Source organism: Kogia breviceps, chromosome 4, assembly GCF_026419965.1.
Source record: "Kogia breviceps isolate mKogBre1 chromosome 4, mKogBre1 haplotype 1, whole genome shotgun sequence".
Lineage (NCBI taxonomy): Eukaryota > Metazoa > Chordata > Mammalia > Artiodactyla > Physeteridae > Kogia > Kogia breviceps.
The window spans coordinates 129628481-129649901 of record NC_081313.1 but is presented as its reverse complement, the minus strand read 5'-3'; the positions used below and the strand labels follow the sequence as shown (position 1 = coordinate 129649901).

Genomic DNA, 21421 nt, shown 5'->3' with positions numbered 1-21421 from the left:
AGGGGACACGGGATCTAGCCCTGGTCCGAGAAGATCCCACATGCCACGGAGCAACTAAGCCCGTGTGTCACAACTACCGAGCCTGCACTCTAGAGCCTGTATGCCACAACTACTGGGCCCGCGTGCTGCAACAAAGAGTAGCCCCCGCTCTCAGCAACTAGAGAAAACCCGCGTGCGGCAGCGAAGACCCAATGCAGCCAGATATTAAATAAATGAATAAATAATTTTTTTAAAAAGAGGTAATTAAGTTAAAATGAAGTCAACAGGGCAGGACCTAATCCAACAGGTATCCTTGTAAGAAGAGGAGGTTAGGACACAGACATGCAGAGAGATGAGCATGTGAAAACACAGGGAGAAGACAGCTATCTACAAGCCAAGAAGAGAGGCCCCAGGAGAAAACTACTCTACTGAAACCTTGGTCTCAATCTTCTAAGCTGCCAGAATGTTGAGAAAATCAATTTCCGTTGTTCGAGCCTCCCAGTCTGTGGTACTTTATTACAGCTGTCCTAGGAGACTAATAAATACAGTGCATATAGGATGACATCCCCTTAAATCAGATGAAGTGACCAAAAATAGATGCAGTTTCTAAAAAGGGGGAAATAAATCAACAATAGTGCTGTGTGCCACTGACACAACAGTGTAAAGAATTCCTACCAGATGAGACGCAACTCATAGATGTGTTGCCCAAAACACCACAGAGAAAGAGTAACACCAGGGCTGTGTCAGCTCAGCACTGATGAGTGCAAGGGGTGCGGGGGGTGAAGAGAACAGGAGAGGGAGGCTGAATTGGCTGTTCCGGTGGCCTGGGAATAAATCATGCCCTGTCAGCCGAGGGTGCTAAGGAGAGAAGCAGGGAGGACAGGAAGCTAGATTTTAAAAAATAAATAAATAAACGCATTATAACTAATAGATTCTTATAATGTTAGGATGGGGAGGCTTTCTTAAGCAAAACACAAAATCAAAGAAGAGATGAATAACTGCATTTACACATTAGAAACGTTTTTAGGAAACCATTTATGTCCTAAAAGACACATAAACAAAGTTAAAAAAAAACAGGAGGAATTATGTACAAATACTAAGAGGTAACAGATTGAGACCCACAATTTTGAGTTTCTACTAATTCATGGAAAAGGCAAACGAATGTGGAATTAAGAGCATGGGTCTGGAGCCCTGTAACATGGGTTCAGATCCTCAGCCTGATACTCACAGCCTGTGAGTGTCAGATGCTGCCTGGGCAAGAGACTTCAGCTTGGGGGGGTCCCAGCTGCAGAATGGAGACATCATAGTACCTGTTACAGGCCAAGAGTTTGTGTCCCCCCCCCCCGAATTTGTATGTCAAAGCACTAATTCCCAATGTGATGGTATGGGAGATGGGACCTTTGGAAGGTAATTAGGTTTATATGAGGTCTTGAAGGTGGGACCTTTGGGATGGGATTAGTACCTTTATATGAAGAGGAAGAGACAGGAGCTCTGTCTCCATGAGCATGCACCAAGGAAAAGTCATACAAGCGCACAGGGAGAAGGCAGTCAGCTACAAGCAGGAAGAGAGCCCTCACCATACAATGAATCTGCTGTTGACTTGATCTCAGACTTCTCAATCTCCAGAACCGTGAGAAATAACTTTCTATTGTTTAATAGAAAATACCTCTATGGTATTTTGCTGTAGTAGCCTGTGCTGGCTGAGACAGTATCTATCTCAGAAGTTGTGGCAAGGATACAATGCACAAATCATGTAAAGACCTTACACTGGTGCAGTGCTTTGGACATAAAGACACAGAGCTTACCAAATGTGAAGGGGGAAGGGGCAAAAAAGAAAAAAAGAAGTAAAGAATATTAACTAGGCAAGTCACAGAGAAAACACAATAAACAAGAAAAGATATTCTGGGCTTCCTGGTGGCGCCGTGCTTAAGAATCCACTGGCCAATGCAGGGGACATGGGTTCCAGCCCTGGTCCGGGAAGATCCCACATGTCACGGAGCAACTAAACCCTTGCGCCACAACTACTGAGCCTGCGCTCTAGAGCCTGCATGCCACAACTACTGAGCCCGTGTGCCACAACTACTGAAGCCCACGCACCTAGAGCCCATGCTCTGCAACAAGAGAAGCCACTGCAGTGGGAAGCCTGTGCACCAAAATGAAGAGTAGCCCCCGCTCGCCTCAACTAGAGAAAGCCCGTGGGTAGCAACGAAGACCCAATGCAGTCCCCCCCACGAAAAAAGAATAAATAAAATAAATAAATTTAAAAAAAGATATTCCATCGCAGTGGCAGCATTATAATGTGCTGGTTGGACTGACACAAATGGAACCAGTTGGGAGGGTCCCTCATGAGCGTGGCTGTGGGGATGTGGACCCTCCACCTGCTGTCAGAAGTAAGGGAAAGGCTACCAAAATAGAAACGGTGCCTATTCTTTGCAATCTATCATCTCTCACTGATCTCAGATAGCAACCCTTAGCTTCTTGCCATTTCAACGTATATTCTGTGTCAGAGCCCAGCAAAGGGAGAGTGGAGCTAAAAAAGTCCCCTGGGGATTACTGACTATCCACATTCTATAAGGATGCTGCCAGGGCTGAGACATGCTGTGGGAATGAAGAAGCTGAAGAGGATTCAAAACGTATCTCTAGAATCAAGCTTTCATCAGGCAGAACCGAGAATGGGCTACACATGAATAATCATCCTCAGCATACAGAAAGAAGCAAGCTCCTTAGAAAACCAGGGGTGAGCACCCAAGGTTGTGGGGAGGGAGTACTGTCCATCTAGATCTACTGTAGATTTACATAAACATAAAATCCCTTTTGTCCACATAGGATAGGGGGTGAACACAAACGGTCATGAACCCTGCGCGGTGGTAGGCGGAAATACCAAAGTATCATGCAAATCTTGCTTCCAAAAGGCATCACAGATTGTACATGAGTCAGTCTTCATAGCTGCAGAAAGTCCTCCATGACACAGTGGGTTTAAGTAAGGACCGGAGACTTGGGTGTGATATTTGGAAGAACGGCTGAAAACTGAGGACATTAAATATGGCGGGATTTTAGTCTTCGCCTCTGGAGCTGGCAACTTTTACCAGCATCACTTGGAGTCTAAATGCTGCTGAAAGCAGTTGGGGCATGTTCTCCAGAGGTCCCCCTGTCAGCATTCTGCAAACCTGTTCTTTAATTTCAACACTTTGTCCCGGGAGTCTGGTCTTCCTTGCTCAGGGAAGAAATACACAAACTAGGTGGTCAACAGCGCTACATCAGCATCCTGACTCAACCCACAAGAGAAAGGAAAGGAGGGGAAGGTCTCAGATTGCGAGTGAGCTGGAAGAGAACCTAGCAAAACAAAACTGGGGCAGGCAGCCAGCTGGCAAGGAACTGTCAGCAGGAATTTCAGAAAGTTCAATTCCTGAACCTACCACTAGCACAAATGTATACACATACACAACACGCATGCACGCACACACACACACACACACCATGCACGCATACATTCACACACAGATGTTATACACATGCACACACCACACACATACCATGTACATAAATACCGCACACTCACACGTGTATGCCCACACACATGCAGACGTGTTCACATGCATACCACACAATGCCACATACCATACAAACCACACATGTACGCTCACACACGCAACACACCAGACACACTATACATAACATCACACATGCCATCACCACATGCCGTATCACAGCGCCACGCTACACGCACACACAAGCTCACACACACACCACACACCATATACACACATATGCACACTCAAGCCGCACGTCACACACCCAGGGGCACACTCCCCCACACCCTCTCAGGCATTCCTTTACCTGGGCAGGTGCTTTGAGGGAGCACTGTCTGCTGGCAGATTTGGAACTCTGGCACCTGTGGCTCATCCCGTTTTCTTCTTTCTTCTGTCTGGAATGGCTGGAGATTTGGAAAGTCTTTCCAGAGAAGAAAATGAAAACATTGATTTTCCCTGCAGCTGCAGCACCACCTGGGGGGGCTGCATCTTAACAGATGCCAGGCTGTGATCCAAGAGTAGGCCTAGGCTCCCTCTCAGGGCAGCCACTCAGTAAATGTCTGTTGAGCAAATGAATCTGCAGGCAAAATGGGCCAACACCACGAACGTGGGTTTTGAAGCTAGATAGAAGGAATGTGGATCCTGGTTCTGCCCCTTCCACTTGACTGTGGACAAGTAACTGCCATCCCTGCTGTCATTTCCATTTTCTGTGGTGGGATTTCCAGTACTCCACGCAGACGCTGCATAAATGCAGCCTGGACAGGGCCTGCTGGGGTAGAGATGGGATGGGAAGCTAGCCACACCAGAGGCCCTGGATGCTTGTTCCAGGTGGGGATAGTGAGTGAAATACAGATCTGCTCTGGGCCAGCTTTAGGTCCCAAAGGGGAAGGGGTCAAGGGTCTGCTGACGACACCACACAGAGCTTTTTCCCCCTGAAGGAGCAGACATCTCGAGGCATTACAGCACAGTGGTTACAAACACAAGCTCTGGTGACACAGAAAGCTGGGAGTGGGGAGGGAGCTGGGAAATGCTGCTGCTGAACTGTGTCATGTCAGCTAAGCCCCAGCACCACCCCCTGCCTCACTTTCCTCACACTGCCTGCAGTACGTGGCTGGAAGGAGTAGACAGGTGAAGCGGCCAGAGGCACTGCGCCCAGTGCCCGGCCAAGAGGTAGCACACCCTCCTCCTCCCCTACCTGACCTTTGGAGAGCATCTGACCTCACTGGTAGAGGGGCCACTGGGTTGTCAGCACAAGCCCGGTGTCACTTATAGCAGAGGAGAAAGATATTGCCATTACATCCTAGTTGCTGGTTGATGAAGTGCAAGCCCCACACCTAACAAAAGTAAAACCCCCATATTCTTTCTGTAAGGAATGAGGGAGGAGGCAAGACTTGTCCTACCAAGACATGGTCCAGCGGTGACAGAGGGAGCAGGTCTGCCTCTGGCTGGCAGCGGCCTTCCATCCTGCTCTATTCATCAAGTTCTGGTATCACTACTCACCTGAGTAGGAGACCGGGGACACATCCTTCCCCTGGAGGTCCTGCAGCTCTGGAACACGTGGCTCATTCTCCTCTCCTTGGGAGAGATCCAGCTGGGCAGCTGGGTCATCTATTCACAGAAAAGGGAAGGATACACATTCATCAGTGATCTGCTCCCACAGGAAACCAGGGTGGGAGGAGAGAGACGTTGCCTGTCCCAGGCAACTGTGGGACAGGCAGAGAAGAGAGAAGTTGGAGGGACACACGACAGGCCATGACACCGACAGGGGCCACACAGGGCCACAGAGAAGTGGAAAGGCCAGAGCAAGCAGGGAGAGGATGGGGGAGGGAGGACACTAAAGGGGAAGCTGTGGGCCTGGGGCAACTCTTTCAGGCCTATCAGTTAGAAAAAACAGCAATGAAGAGATCCGTAGGACAAGACTGATAGAAGAAAAGCAAATGCAAGGGATACAAGTTACATTTGGTTTTGTATGCAAAACAGCCAGCTAACAAGCCTAACTTACATGTCACAGCAGCAGGCAACGGTCAACCTGCAAAGTGGCCTTGGGGCCACTGTGTACAGGTGACCTCCCATCAGGGTTTTGAGGTGAACAGTGAGGTCAGATATGGGCCCCATAGATGCCTGGTCTCAGGAGAGAGGAGAGTTAATCAAGTCTTACTTGGAGGCAGTGAGACGCCGCAGTCCTCCCCAATGATGAACTCTCCGTAGAAGCCAGTCTGGGCAGGGTCTAGAAGGGACCAGTCCTCTTCTGAGAAGCAGAAGATCATATCCTTGAAAGAAGAAACCCGGTTCTGAAACCACAGGAGAACAGGTACACCTCAATCCAGGGACAAGCTAGGGGAGGGATGCTACAAACAAGTGGGAAGGAAGACGGGGTTGAGGCAGAGCCCCCAGCAACACGTGCAGATGGGAGAAAGAAAAAGCAGACAGGCTGCTCCAGGCTCACACTGATTCCCTAGTTCTAGCCTGAGATCCACCTTGGATGCATCTGTTTTGGCAGAATCCAAACAGTGGATGCCTCACAGGGTGGCCAAGGATGTACAGAAGAGGTCTTCCTACACAGTGCTGGGGAGGCTGCAACCCACAACTCCCAGGTAGGCAAATGTCCACCAGATTACCCACGTGTTCACCCTCTGATGCAGAGATTCCATTTCTATAGTTTATTTTGCACATGTGCAGCATGAGCTCTGTATGACCTCCTTCGCTGCAGCATTGATGATCATAGATAATAGTTAAAGCTGAAAACAAGGTCTATGCTCATCAACAAAGAACTGTTTAAGTAAGCTACAGGACATCCTACAAGGCCTGATCACACCCCCGTTAGAAAGAATAAGGGCTTCTCTGTACCGCGTAGGAAGCCCTCCAAGGTGTACTGTTACATGAAAAAAGCAGAGGTTGTCTAGATGGTCCCTGTGTGCCCAGCACCTAAAAGTCTTGACCGTCAGCTGCTTCTGCAAAAGATGCTAGGACCCCCAGGGTTACGTGCAGGAGGGAGACTTTTCTTATACTTTGTGTTATAAACCATGAGAATGTGTCAAAAATTAATTTTAATTTCTGAAATGATGGCATATCCACATAATACTGCGAGTCCATAAAAATAAAGAAGTCATTTACAAAATTGAAATGTAATTCTTAGCCAGTTAGACCATGAAGCTAGGTTCTCAAATTTCCTCTAAATACTAATATGATAATTGGTGGTATATGTAAACATCATTGAAAAATTATTTGTTTTGTTTGTAATAATCTGGAACCTTGATCATCTGATAGAATATTTGGGAGAAGTAAAATATGAAAGATGAACAACTACTGGTCTAGTTGACATTTCTGTTTGTACCTTCTAATCCCAGAATAACAGAAATACATGCATGTATTATTTCTATTAAGCATGTCATTATATATTGGCTTAACAAGCACATGTTTTCTGCAAAGTGTTTCAATCACAAAGCATTTAAAATAAAATTCCATTTGGTTTTTTTCTTTTTTTAAAAAGCCCTTTATACAGTTAATTGAAAAGGACTTCAAAATAAAATTTGGGGGTAAAAATGCAACCCACAAAAAAAGAAAAAAAAAAGCAACCCATAGTACTTCTGTATAATATACTAACATCTGTTTTTTTTTTAAAAAAAAGGAAACGAATTCACAATATTTTAAACACATGTCCTTGCATCTAAATCTCTGGAATATTACCAGTTACTGCCATGCGGTTGCCTGGGGGGCAGGGGCCAGGTGCGGGGGTTGGCGGGTAGACGGGTGGGCGGGGACCTGGTTAAGGAGAATTTTCAATGCATCTCCTCTGGTACCTCTGGACACTTCCTCCCCCACATACGCGCTTTTTAATTTTTAAAATTAAACCTAGAGAGTAATACAATGAACATGAAGGATATACCACTGTTCAACTAGAGTCAATAAATGAACATTTGGCCCTTTTGTCACATTTCCTCCTCTCACATACATGGTGACTGGGTATGTTCTCTTGTTCTCCTAGATATCTGGGGAGTTGCAGGTACCACAGGTCATTACCCCAACATGTGACAGAGTGTATCTCCTAAGAAAGATGTTACTCTCCTACATCAGCACAATTCTTTTTTAGCACAGTGGCTCTCAACCAAGTGGATCGATTCTGCACCCAGAGGATATCGGGCAGTGTCTGGAGACATTTTTGTCACCACTGAGGGGTGGGCACCACTGGCATCGAGCGGGTGGAGGCCAAGGATGCTGCTCAACACACCCCTACAGCCCAACTCGACAAAGAACTATCCAGCCAAAATGTCAACAGAGCCATGGTCAAGAAACTGCTCTACACGGCAAAAAATATACTAATCAATTTTCACTGCAAAGTAAAGGAGCTGTTACAGTGGAGGATGACTGGACTGAATGTCAATATTATGACACAGTATGAGTGTGTTTCGTGTTTGGTAATTGCCATCATTGTTGCTTTTGTTGTGGTCATGCATTTACAATGCTTGGTGTCAGTTTATTTATCTCTTGTAAAAATAAAATACAGTGTGTGTGTGTGTGTGTGTGTGTGTGTGTGTGTGTGTGTGTGTGTGTGTGAAAAAGAAAATAATAATAGTACTGCTAACAATAGATAGACGGTGTGATTGTGAGGGCTAAGAGATAATGTATGCTGAATGTCCAACACAATACCTGGCACAGAACAGATTTCAATAAATGTTTCTTAAATGAATAAATAAATGAATATATTTTTTAGAAAAAGAAACTGCTCTACAACCGAGAAATTTAATATTGGTTCAGTAATATCACCTAGTGTCTTCTGAATTATGAAATAGCATTACCCTTTCAAGGAAAAATATTTTGAAGAGTTTCACGGGTGACTGTGACAAGAGGTCAAGATTGGGAATTGCTGGTTAAAGCTTTCTAATGGGCCCCTAGAAATCTTGCTAAACATACATTGTCTTAAAATGTCAGTCATCTGGGATATAAATAAAATTCAAGTCGTATGTTTATGTTACCACAGGCATATGTTTACAATTACTTATTTATTATACTTTTTTTTGCCCAAGTCCATTCGATCAGGAAAGATTAAAAGTGGGATACTCCCCTGGGTACTTAGGGATGTAGGAAAACAGGCCTTTATACATGGTTGGAAATAACTGCACATTTCTGAACAATATTTGGGAGAATGTAGCAGAAGCTTACACTGTGATCCAGTAATTCTATTTCTAGGAAATGTTCCTAAGTAAATTAGAGATGTATGCAAAAATGTGTGTAAAGAACGTAGAACACAATGTTTTGCAGAATCATATGTGAGGTTTCTTTTCTTCTTTATGCTTTTCTCTAGTGTCTGAAGACCTACCTAAGCATGTATCATTTATATTTTAATATTATTAAAAACTAGGGAATTCCCTGGCGGTCCAGTGGTTAGGACCTCAGTGCTTTCACTGCGGTGGCCCAGATTCAATCCCTGGTCGGGGAACTAAGATCCTGCAAGCTGAGTGGTACGGCCAAAAAAAACCAAAAAAAACCACCCCTGAAATAAAATACCCATGTACCCACTAGTAAGATGTATAAACTATTAACAGGTGACAGTCTTTGCTTCAGGTTTTCTTTGCAAGGGTGTGGTGGGATTATGGTCTCCTCTGAGCTTCTCCCGATCCCAGTCCCACCCCCAGAGCTTCCTAGAGGGAAGCTGCACTCTGGATTTGGTGTTTAATATTCTATGCATGGCTTTGAAACTCCCACTACATCCAAATATAGCCTGAAATGACAGCACTGTTTTTGTAAGTATTTAAATGTTAAACTTGCCTTATATGCACCATTCTAGTTAAGATTTATTCACGTTGATATACGTAGGTCTAGTTCATTGACTTTAATGTATACAATTCCATTGAATTATTCTTCTGTCATAATGTTTAGGTCTTTCCCAGCTCAGTGAACTCTCTCTTCTGTCACCCCATCCATGTGTAAGAGTGTCTCCAGAGTAGATGTGTAGAGGGAACATTGGGAACATACATCTTGACCGACATTAAGTATTTCCACATCTTTCTTCAAGTGGGGTACCTAAAGTACGCTCCCACTGGCAATACATTGGCACACCTATTTCCATACACCCTTGCCAACAACACTGGGTACTGTCAAATATCTAAGGTTCTAGCAACACTGTGGGTACGAAGCAATCACAGCAGCGTAACTCCCTTTACCTTGATGAACATCTCTTCATGAATTTATTGGCCAGTTGGGTTTTGTCTTAAGATGCTCGCTTTTTTTCTTTGCCTATTTTTCTATTTTCTAATGAGTTGCTCTTCCTATTTTTTTTAAACCAGCTTGTTATCAACTGTGGATATACTTCACTATCATAAAAGAAAAGATAACACTATTTCAATTTTTTAAAAATCTAAGTGTTTCAATCACTTTATGGTGATATGAGTAATCAGTAATATTAATGACATATAAAGAACTGCAAGAAAATGTTTAACAAATTAGTAAGGTGATCATTTTAGAAAAGAGCTTCAAAATCAGCAATGTGGCTTTGGAACAAAAACAGGCCAACACAGAAGAGAAGAAAAAGTCCAGAAACAAAATTTGGTACACCTAAGACTTTAATCTACAATAAAAAAAAACAGAACCCTAATCAATGGGGAAAAAGAAAGATGATTTTTATCTGATGTGCCTGATACAGTTGGCTAACTACTTAGAAATAAAACTAGATTCTGATCCTTGATCATAAAGAGTATAAAAATAAAAAACTTGAAGCCTCCCCACCCCTGCAAAGGCTTTCAGGCACTAAAAATAGAGAGGCCATATGAAACTCCACATAAAAATTATAAATATCCATAGTAATAAAAAAGCATGAATGAAATTAAAAGACAAATGACAAACTGGGAATAAAGGCACACCACTTATGAAAGGCAAAGAGTATTTAAAATATATGGAGCCCTTACAACACAATTGGAAAACCTTTCCATCCCAATAAAAAAAGGTGAGGGAACCAAGAAAGTAAATATTTTAAAACATATGAAAAAAAGTTCACCTTTACTAGTATATGAAAAAATGTATATAAAATACTGTTATCAATCTTCACTTTGGGGACTTCCCTGGTGGTGCAGTGGTTGAGAATCCGCCTGTCAATGCAGGGGACATGGGTTCTAGCCCTGGTCCAGGAGGACCCTACACGCCATGGAGCAGCTAAGCCCGTGCACCACAACTACTAAGCCTGCGCTCTAGAGCCCGTGAGCCACAACCACTGAGCCCACGCACTCTAGGGCCCGTGCTCTGCAACAGAGAAGCCACTGCAATGAGAAGCCTGTGCACCACAACAAAGAGTAGCCCCCACTCGCCACAACTAGAGAAAGCCTATGCACAGCAATGAAGACCCAACGCAGCCAAAAATAAATTTATATATATACAAAAAAATCTTCACTTTGATAAAGTTTCAAAAAGAAAGGTGATGAATTTCGCCCAAGCCTAGAGGCCAAAATTCTTACAATCCAATCATAGAAATCCTCTGGAATCTTCAAAAAAGCTTCTATACTAATAAGTAAAACTAACAAGGTTGCTGGTTAGAAGGTCAGCATACAAAAAATCAGTTGTATTCCTATAATGAACAAGTGGAAGATGAAATATTAAAAAAACTTACCACTTAGAATAGCATCAAGTCATGAAATTCTTAAGGAAAATGTTTACCAAATGTGTACCCCATCCAAACACTGAAGAACTAAGTACATGGAAGGATTTAACATGTTCCTAGATGGGAAGACTTCAAAACGTTAAGATGTCAATGTGCCTCACAATGATCTGTAAATTCAGTTCAATTCCACATAAAAACTCCAGGAGACTTTATTTATTTATTTTTAATTGATGTGTTGATTCTAAAATTTATAAGGACATACAAAGCACTTAGAGTAGCCAAAAGAACTTTGAAAAACAAAAGTCAAACTGGAGGACTCACTACCAATTGCAAAACTAAGTATAAAGTTATAGTGTTCTTGGCATAAAGGATCAAAACATAAATCAGGGTACCAGGTAGAGCCCAGATGTCCAGACATATGTGGACAACCAATTTTTGACAAAGGCAATTCAATGGGAGAAAGGGAAATCTTTTCAGTGAATGGTGATAAACAACTAAATATCAACATTAAAATAAAAAACCCTACACCTCATACCATACACAAAATATAATTTTAAAAGGAACCGAAGGGGCGCAGTGGTTAAGAATCTGCCTGCCAATGCAGGGGACACGGGTTCGATCTCTGGTCAGGGAAGATCCCACGTGCCACGGAGCAACTAAGCCGCGCACCTAGAGCCCGTGCTCCACAACAGGAGAAGCCACAACTCACTGAACTAGAGAAAGCCCATGCACAGCAATGAAGACCCAATGTAGTAAAAAAAAAAAAAAAAAAAAAAAAAAGAACCAAAGGGACTGGTGGTCCACTGGTTAAGACCCCCTGCTTCCACTGCAGGGGCACAGGTTTGATCCCTGGTTGCAGAACAAAGATCCCACGTGCTACGCAACACAACTGAAAAAAACAAAGAAAAACCAAAGACCTAAATGTAAAACCTAGAACTATAAAACATACAGTAGGAAAATCTTTGTGGCCTTGGGGTAGACAAAGATTTGTTAGACAGGACACAAAAAGCATTAAATGATAAAAGAAAAAACTGATAAGTTCAATCTCATTAAAATTGAAGATATCCAATCTTCAAAAGACATCATTAAAACAATGAAAAGGCAAGCTATAGACTGGTAGAAAATATTCCTAATACATATATCTGACAAAGGACATTATCTGGAATATATATGTTTTAAAAGTTCTTAAAACACAATAAGATAAGCAACCCAAAAAGCAGGGAAAATATTGGACACCTCACAAAAGATGTAGAAATGATCCACAAGCACATGAAAAGATACCCAACTTCATTAGTCAACTGACAAATGCAAATCAAAATCATATTGAGATATCCACCTCAATAGCCAAAATATGTTTTTTAAAATAACAATACCAGGATATGGTGAAGATGTGTAAAAACGGAAACTTTCATTCATTGCAGGTAGGAGTCTAAGTGGTTAAATCATTATAGAAAACAGCTAATTCTCCTATAATTAATTATATACACTTCCCCATGACACTTTCACTCCTAGGTAATTGCCCAAGAGAAAGGAAAACATACATCCACAAAAAGACTTGTATATGAATGCTCATACAAGCTTCATTCATAACAGCCAAAAGTGGAAGTGACCCAAATACTCACCAACAGGTCAATGGATAAACCAACCGTGTGTGTGTGTGTGAGTGTGTGAGTGTGTGAGTGTGTGTGTGTGTGTGTTGGCTGCACTGCATGACTTACAGGATTTTAGTTCCCTGACCAGGGATTGAAGCCAGTCGTCGGCAGTTAGAGCATGGAGTCCTAACCACTGGACCACCAGGGAACTGCCCTGGATAAACCAACTGTGATGTAGTTATACAATGGAATACTACTCAGCAATAAAAAGGGACAAACTACTGATACTGGGCTGAGTAAGAGAAGCCTGACACCAAGGACCACATACTATATGATCCCACTTATGTAAAATTTTAAAAAAGAAGAACAAATCTATTGTGACAAAAAGGAGATCAGTGCTGACCTGGGCAGGAGAGCACAGCTTTATTGCAAAAGGGCACAAGGGGGCTTCCCTGGTGGCGCAGTGGTTGAGAGTCCGCCTGCCAATGCAGGGGACACAGGTTCGTGCCCCGGTCCAGGAAGATCCCACATGCCGCAGAGTGGCTAGGCCTGTGCCGCAAAAAAAAAAAAAAAAAAAGGGAACTTCTGAGGTGATGGAGATGTTTTGTATCTTGACTGGGCAATGGTTACATGTGTAGACACTTGTCAAAAACTCTCTAAACTTTGCATTTAAAATAGGTATATGCAAATTATAGCTCAAAAAACAGATTAAAAGAAGCAAAAATATAAAGACCACTTTCAGTCATCATTATGGTGAAGATTTAAAAAAATGTTAATATAAAAAATAAACAAATATGGAACAATTATACATAACTTATATATGTATATATGTCATATTAAAATACCACCTGAGAGGGACTTCCCTGGTGGTGCAGTGGTTAAGAATCCACCTACCAATGCAGGGGACACGGATTCGAGCCCTGGTCCAGGAAGATGCCACATGCTGCGGAGCAACTAAGCCCGTGCACCACAACTACCGAGCCCGCGAGCCACAACTACTGAGCCCACGTGCCACAACTACTGAAGCCTGCGTGCCTAGAGCCCATGCTCCTCAACAAGAGAAGCCACTGCAATGAGAAGCCCGCGCACCACAATGAAGAGAGTAGCCCCCGCTCGCTGCAACTAGAGAATGCCTTTGTGCAGCAACGAAGACCCAACGCAGCCAAAAATAAATAAATTTATTAAAACAAACAAACAAACAAACCAACAAACCACCTGAGGCCCTTACCCCAGAGATCAGAGCTTACATGACCCATATGGGGAACACCCACTTCAGTGCCCTCGACGTGACACATGGGGAAAGACAACCCAGCCTGGCACTCCCACCAAAACGTGTAACCTGAATCTCATCGTGAGTTAGAACCTATCTGAGCAGAGTCTGCCATTACAACTAGCCTTCACTCTTCAGAACTATTGATGCCGTGACAAACATTGAAATTCCAAGGAGAAAATGTTGGACATAGGACAACTAATAATTGGGAAGCATGATGCTCTATGACTATTATTTTGTTTTTTGGTTTTTTTTTTGTTTGTTTGTTTGTTTTTTTGTGATACGCGGGCCTCTCACTGTTGGGGCCTCTCCCGTTGCGGAGCGCAGGCTCCGGACTCGCAGGCTCAGCGGCCGTGGCTCACGGGCCCAGCCGCTCCGCGGCATGTGGGATCTTCCCGTACCGGGGCACGAACCCGCGTCCCCTGCATCGGCAGGCGGACTCTCAACCACTGCGCCACCAGGGAAGCCCTATGACTATTATTTTGATGTTGAATTTCCAGAATGTAAAAATTGTATTATGGTTATGTAAGCAAATGCCCTTGCTTTTAGGAAATATGCCCCCTCGGCATGAACAAACAGATAAAAGGGGAAGAATGTCTGCATATAACTCCTTAAAAGATTCAGGAAAAAAAATGGCGGGGGGGGGCCGTTGGGGCTGAGACAGAGACAGAGTAAGAGAGAGAGAGGGAGAAGGGAGAGGGAGAGAGATAGTGATAGAGAATGGGGGAATTAAAGTGAAGAGTATTTGCAAGTCTTTTCTATTCTGGCAGTCTTCCCCAAGCTTGATATTAATGCCAAAGCAAAAGATAAAAATAAAAATAATATTTTAAAATTTTCTAAAGATGAATCCATTTGGAACTGGGCTTCTGAAATTTGGATGTACATAGCAATCACTCAAGCATCCTGGTAAAAATTCACATTATGCCCCTGCAGGTCTGGGGTGGAGCCTGAGAGCCTACTAGTTATCAGCCCTTAAGTGGCTTTACTGTTAGCCAGAGGCCAGTGTGGGGGAAGCCTGTCCAAGACAAGTTCCACAGAGTGGAAGACAAGCCTCAGGAAGCCACAGGCTCTCCTCACAAGCGCTTGCAGCAAAGAACTTGATGTTGGTCTTGAAGAGGGTAAGAATACACCACCCCAAAATATGCCACTTTGGCTTAACGGTTGTTTTGAGCTGTAGGCAGTGGAGAAACAGAAAGACTGCAGAAGTACCCTCCCCCTACTTGCCTAAAGGCAGGTCGTAAATTTTCCTTTGTGAAGGACTTCTCCCCTCCTACCAGGGTGGGCAATGTGACTCTTAATAACCAGACAGAACTCTAGACTCTTTATCAGCCCAGAGACAGCATAACAAATTTAACTAAATAACCTTTATCTTCCATTAGTTTCCACATATAGCTACCTTCCCACAATTTACCAGCCCTTGAAGCTCAAAATCCTCTTTGTCTTGTCATTTCTCCATAAATGTATTGCCTGTAGTTAAAATGGTATAATTCTCTGGGTCTGACTGCCTTCTAGTTTTCCTTTCATTTCTTTGAGGCATCCCATAGCCCTATAAAATAAATATTTTTCACCTGTTAATCTGTCTTTTATCAGTTCAGTTTGCATTTTGCCAGCCACTGAAACGTAGAGAGTAGAAGAAAAAGTTTTTTTCCTCCCTGACAAGTCTCTTAATGAGAAAAAGATGGTAATTGCCACTATTGGTGAAATATGAAAGAAGTCTGTGCTCTAAGACAGCACTGCAGAGGTGTCTGGTTCTGAAGATTCTGAAGAAAAAACTGGCAGTTATGTATTTTTCAAAATAGATATGGATGTTTTTCCCCTGTAAGCCTTGGATAGGTGTCTGTGAAATCTACCCCAAACTGCAATAGGAACAAAAGACGGTGGGCACGGATGTTCATGGCATCATGTAAGCAAACCCAAGTCTCAGGTCCCGGTAAATGGATCAATGATGCTCCAATCACTGATAATCTGACACAGCCACTTAGCAGGATACCCAGGGAGCTTTCATATCATATGGAGAAATGCTTACATACACACTGGAGACAAAGCATAAAAACAGGACTCAATACAGCATGATCCCAGAAAGGCACAAACAAAACAGCAGAGAAAAGAAGGAAGTTCATCAAAACACTCAGAGATCTTCTCAGATAACTGGAAACATGTAATATCCTTTCACTTTCTAAATCTTGCCAATTTTTATAACAAGAATGGGTGGGGGAAATAAATATGTCCATTTAAAATTAAATTTTCAGAGGAGACTTCTGCTGCCTTCTCGAAGATGGAGCAGACATACATTCCTTTAATTCCCCCCACTAAGTACAACTAAACCCCAGGAAATTATATATTAAAAAAACATAGCAAACTCTCTCTGAAAGGTGGAGAGAGGAAGGCACACCAGCTAGGGACCTCAGACAACATAGCAAGGAACAACAGAGTGGTGAGTACCCTGGTTTTTCTTTCTGCCTCATATATCAAAACTTGAAGCTGAAGGAGCAGGTGACCCCAAAATACCAACAGGCACAGATAAAAATACAACCCTAACAAAAGCCTGTTCTCTCAGCCACAGGACCAGGAAAGTAGCTAGACAGACAATAACTGCTCTAGTCCAGCCAAGCACCACAAAACAACAAGGCCCCCAAACTTGCTCGTGCTAGCACAGAATGAGTGGGAGCCTAGATTTCCACCCTCACCAGGCTGCAGTGAAGTGCCCCAACACCCCCACTGGTGGTCTCAGAGAAGGCCAAGGCCTAGCAGAGAGCTGGGACTTCCATCCCTGCTGACTAATAATAGTCCTTCCCCCACACCACCCTAACACACACTGTATCAGTGGAGACCACATGGGGAGCTGGAACTCCCAACCCCCCTCAGAAGCCCAAGACATTTTCAAATGAATCAAAAAAAGGTACATTTGTGGACTTCCCTGAGGGCACAATGGTTAAGAATCCACCTGCCAATGCAGGGGACACGGGTTCGATCCCTGGTCCGGTAAGATCCCACATGCTGCCGAGCAACTAAGCCCACAAGCCACAGCTACTGAAACTGTTGTGCTCTGGGGCTCGCGTTCCACAACTACTGAAGCCCGAATGCCTAGAGCCCCGTGCTCCGCAACAAGAGAAGCCACTGCAATGAGAAGCCTGTGCACCACAAGGAAGAGTAGCCCCCGCTCGAGGCAACTAGAGAAAACCTGTGCACAGCAATGAAGACCCAACGCTGCCCAAAAAAAAAAAAAAAGGGTACATTTGCCACCAGCAGACTTATCCTAAAAGAATGGCTAAAGAAAAAATCTCTAAACAGAAAGGAAACAATAAAAGAAGGAACTATGGAACATAAGAAAGGAAGAAAGGAAAAAGTTAGGTCAAAATATGAGCAAAGGCGATAGGCTGTTCTTCTCCTTTTAAAGTTTTCTAGATAAATATTTGATAGTTGAAGCACCAGTTATAATATTGTCTGACATGGTTGTAAATGTCTGACGTGGTTCTAGATGTATGTAGAGAAGCTATTTAAATCAATTGTATTATAAAAGGAGGAGGGGGAAGGGATGTAAAGTTTTGTGATAAGTTATGTATACCTAGAGCAACTGAGACAGGAAGGAAGGGGGAAGGGCACAACCATTAAAAAAATGACACAACCATTAAGAACAGGATACCACAAAAACCGGTTAGAACCTACTAGGCCCAAGATGGTGGAAGATTTGACTTCCAGTGGACCTTGAGCCTCGTTATATGCTCCTTGCAATACATCAGCATATGCTAAATGACACACCCACAGGCGCATAACAGTTCTGGGGCCAACCATAAGAGGCCAACCATAAGAGGCCAACCATAAAAGGCCAAAATACTGGGCGGTGGCACAATTCCTGGAACTCTCTGTCCCTTCCCCCAAATAACTGGAATAATCCTCCCACTCTTTAGCCTGTGAAATTACCCAGCCCATAAAAACTAACCACCCCATATTTCAGTGCTGCCTCTTGCCTTCTGAGAAGGCCTAAACTGCCTGCGGAGTGTGTATCTCTCTAAATAAACTGCTTTCACACTACTATGGCTCGCTCTTGAATTCTTTCCTGTGCGAAGCCAAGGACCCTCACTTAGTGGCTGTCCCAGGAACTCCTCCAAGACCTGGGACATGACCATCCTCTCGTGCCCCATTTTTCCTGCAACACAATCACTAAAAAGCTATATTGACAAAGATTCTTTGCTTGACCAAATTTTGTCAGGCTCCTGAACCTTTCCCTGGGCCCATCTGTGCACTTACTTGTAAAACTCAATTTTAGCATAAGTCAGTTTAACCAGAACGTCCTGTCTTCCACATCTGATTGGCTTCCTCATCCTAGGTGATGTCTTGTCACCCTGGCCTGTCTGCAGCAAGAATCCTGTTAGGTTGGTCTAGCCAGAATCCCTTCTATCCCTGATGCTTTCTCTTATTAATTTTCCATCCACTGACCCCACCCTGCTTCTTGGCTATAAGCTATAAGTCCCCATTTGCCCATGCTGTATTTGGAATTAAGCCCCACCTCTCTCCTCCACTGTAAAATTCCATTACAGTGGTCCCTGTACCTGTCAAGATGGTCCTGAATAAAGTCTGCCTTACCATCTGTAACAAGCGTCATTGAATATTTTTTTTAACAATATAAAGATATACACTTGACAATGCACTAGGCAAACAGAAATGGACTTCTTCGAAATGTTCAAGTAATCCACAGGAAGTCAAGATAAAGAAAATGAAGAAACAAAAAACAGAACAAGTAGAAAAAAAAAAACAGAACAGACTTAAGCCCTAACATGCCAATAATTACATTAAATACAAATGGTCTATGTATATCAGTGAAAACACAGTGAATTGGCAGAATGGATTAAAAAACATGACCCAACTATATGCTATCTAAAAGAAACTCACTTCAAACCTAATGATACAGACAGGTTGGAAGTGAAAGGGTGGAAAATACTTAATATGCAATTATTAATCAAAAGAAAGAGTAGCTATATTTATACCAGATAAGGTACATCAGAATAAAGAAAATTATCAGAGAGAGGGGGACATTACATATAATAATAAAAGGGTCAGTCCAACAAGAAGGCATAGCAATCCTAAATGTGTATGTCTCAAACAAAAGAGCTGCAAAATATGTGAAGCAAAAACTGACAGAACAGAAAAGAGAAATAGACAAATCAACTACTATAGGTGACAAATCAGCTACTATAGTTGGAGACTTCGACAGCCCTCTCTCAAAAACTAATACAACAATCAATTAGAAAATAAGCAAGGATACAGAAGAACTCAATAGCACCATCAACAACTAATAGGAGCCAATCAACGTTTATAGAGCACTTCACTAGACAACAGCAAAATGTTTTGTATTCAAATGTCCACAGAATATATACCAAGACAGACCATACACTGGGTCATGAAATCCTGGAAGGAGGAGAAACTCCCAACAAATTTGAAGGAGTTGAAATAATACAGTGTGTTCCCTGAAAACAATGGAATCGAACTAGATAGAAATCAATAATAGAAAGGTAATGGGAAAATCTCCAAACCCTTGGAAATTTAACACCACACTTCTAAAGTGTGATAAAGAAGAAGTCTCAAGGGAAATTTAAAAATACATTGAAGAGACTGAAAAAAATACATTGTATTATAATCTGTGGGACCTTGTTAAAGCAGTACATAGCTAAAGCAGGGAAATTTATAGCACTAAAATGCTTACATCAGAAATGCTTACATTTGAGTCTTAAATCAATTATCTAAGCTCCCACCTCAAGAACCCAGAAAGGGAATAGGAGAAAAAACCCAAACATGTTAAATGAAGAAAATAATATGAGAGCAGAAATCAATGAAATTGAAAACAGAAAAATAATAGAGAAAACTAGCTCTTTGAAAATATCAATAAAATTGAAAACCTCTGAAATGATTGACAAAAAAAAAATAAAGGCACAAATTTTCAATATCAGGAATGAAACAGGGATATCACAGACTCTGCTGATAACAGAAAGGATGATAAAGGAAAACTACAAATCACTCCACACACAAAAATTTAACAACTTAGATGAAATGAAACAATTCTTTGAAAAATACATACTACCACAACTCATCCACTATGAAACAGATAGTATGAATAGCCCTATAACCACTAAGGAAGTTTAATATATAATTAAAATACCACACACAACCCACCCCATCCCCAAACCTTCAGGTTCTTATAGTTTCACTAGAGTATCCTACCAAATGTTCAAAGAATGAACACTAATTCTATACAATCTCCTTTAGAAAACAAGAAGAGGGGACACTTCCCAATTAATCTTCTGAAGCTAGCATTACCCTGAACAAAACTACGCAAAGGCAGTAAAGAAAACAAACAAACAAAAACCACGGACAGGTATCTCTCATCAACATAGATATAAAAATCCTTAACAAAATAATAGCTAATAAAATTCAGTAATATATAAATAGAATTTTATACCATGACAAGAAGGCATTTATTCCAGGGAAGCAAGGCTGGTTCAATATTCAAAAGTCAATCAATACAATCCATAATATTAACAGCCTAAAGAAAATTCACATGATCATATCAACTGAAGTAGAAATGGTTTTGACAAATTCAACAATCACACATCACAAAAACTCCAGAAAAACAGAAATTAAGAAACTTACTCAACTTGATAATTATTTAAAATTTACAGCTAACATTATACTTAATTGTGACAGACTGAAGGCATTCCCCCTAATATCGGGAACAAGGCAAGGATGGACGTCTGTCCCCCGCTGCTGCTATTCAACATTGTACTGGGAGTTCTAGTCAGTGGAATGAGGCAAGAAAAGGAAATAAAAGCATAAAAACTGGAAAGAAAGAAAACTGCCTTTATTTGCAGATGACATGGTTTTCTACACAGAAAATCCAGGAACTGTTTAAAATAAAATAAAACCCCCAAACCCTCCTTAAACTGATGTATGAATTCAGCAAGGTCACAGAATAGAAAATAAACATACAAAAATCAATTGTGTTTCTTATACTATTAAATGGATGTTATCATCAAAATTAAAAATAAAATTTATAATTGCTCAAAAAATGAAGTACCTATGTATAAATCTAACAAAACACATACAAAATTTATATGCTAAGAACTACATAACAGTGATGAAAGAAATAAAAAAAAATAAGTAAATGGGGAAGCATTCTGCATTCACAGATTGAAATATTCAGATGATAAAAATGTCAATGCTCCCCAAATTGATATACAGGTTTAACAAAATTCCTATCAAAATCTCAGTTATACCCTTTATAGATATGGACAAGATTATTCTAAATTCACAGAGAAAGGCAAAGGGACTAAAATAGCTAAAATAATTTTGAGAAAAAAAAATTAAAAAGGAGGAATCAATTTACCTAATTTTCAAGACTTAGTATATAGGTACAATAATCAAAATTATGTACTATTAGTAGAGAGAGAGACAAATAGATCAATGGAAC

At 41.9% G+C, this 21421-nt stretch overlaps 1 protein-coding gene across 2 annotated transcripts in view; it reads right to left on the bottom strand.

Moving 5' to 3' along the window:
* ZNF496 (zinc finger protein 496) overlaps positions 1-21421 on the bottom strand; it is a 39929-nt gene that overhangs the window by 5580 nt on the left and 12928 nt on the right. The window contains exons 7-9 of one of the 2 annotated variants that reach the window (XM_059061703.2): positions 5668-5779; positions 5010-5117; positions 3817-3930 (exon numbers count right to left, since the gene is read on the bottom strand). In XM_059061703.2, coding sequence (XP_058917686.1) covers positions 3817-3930; positions 5010-5117; positions 5668-5779 — 334 coding nt within the window. Of the gene's footprint in view, positions 1-3816; positions 3931-5009; positions 5118-5667; positions 5801-21421 lie in introns of both variants that reach the window. The other variant, XM_059061702.2, reaches the window with a different exon arrangement.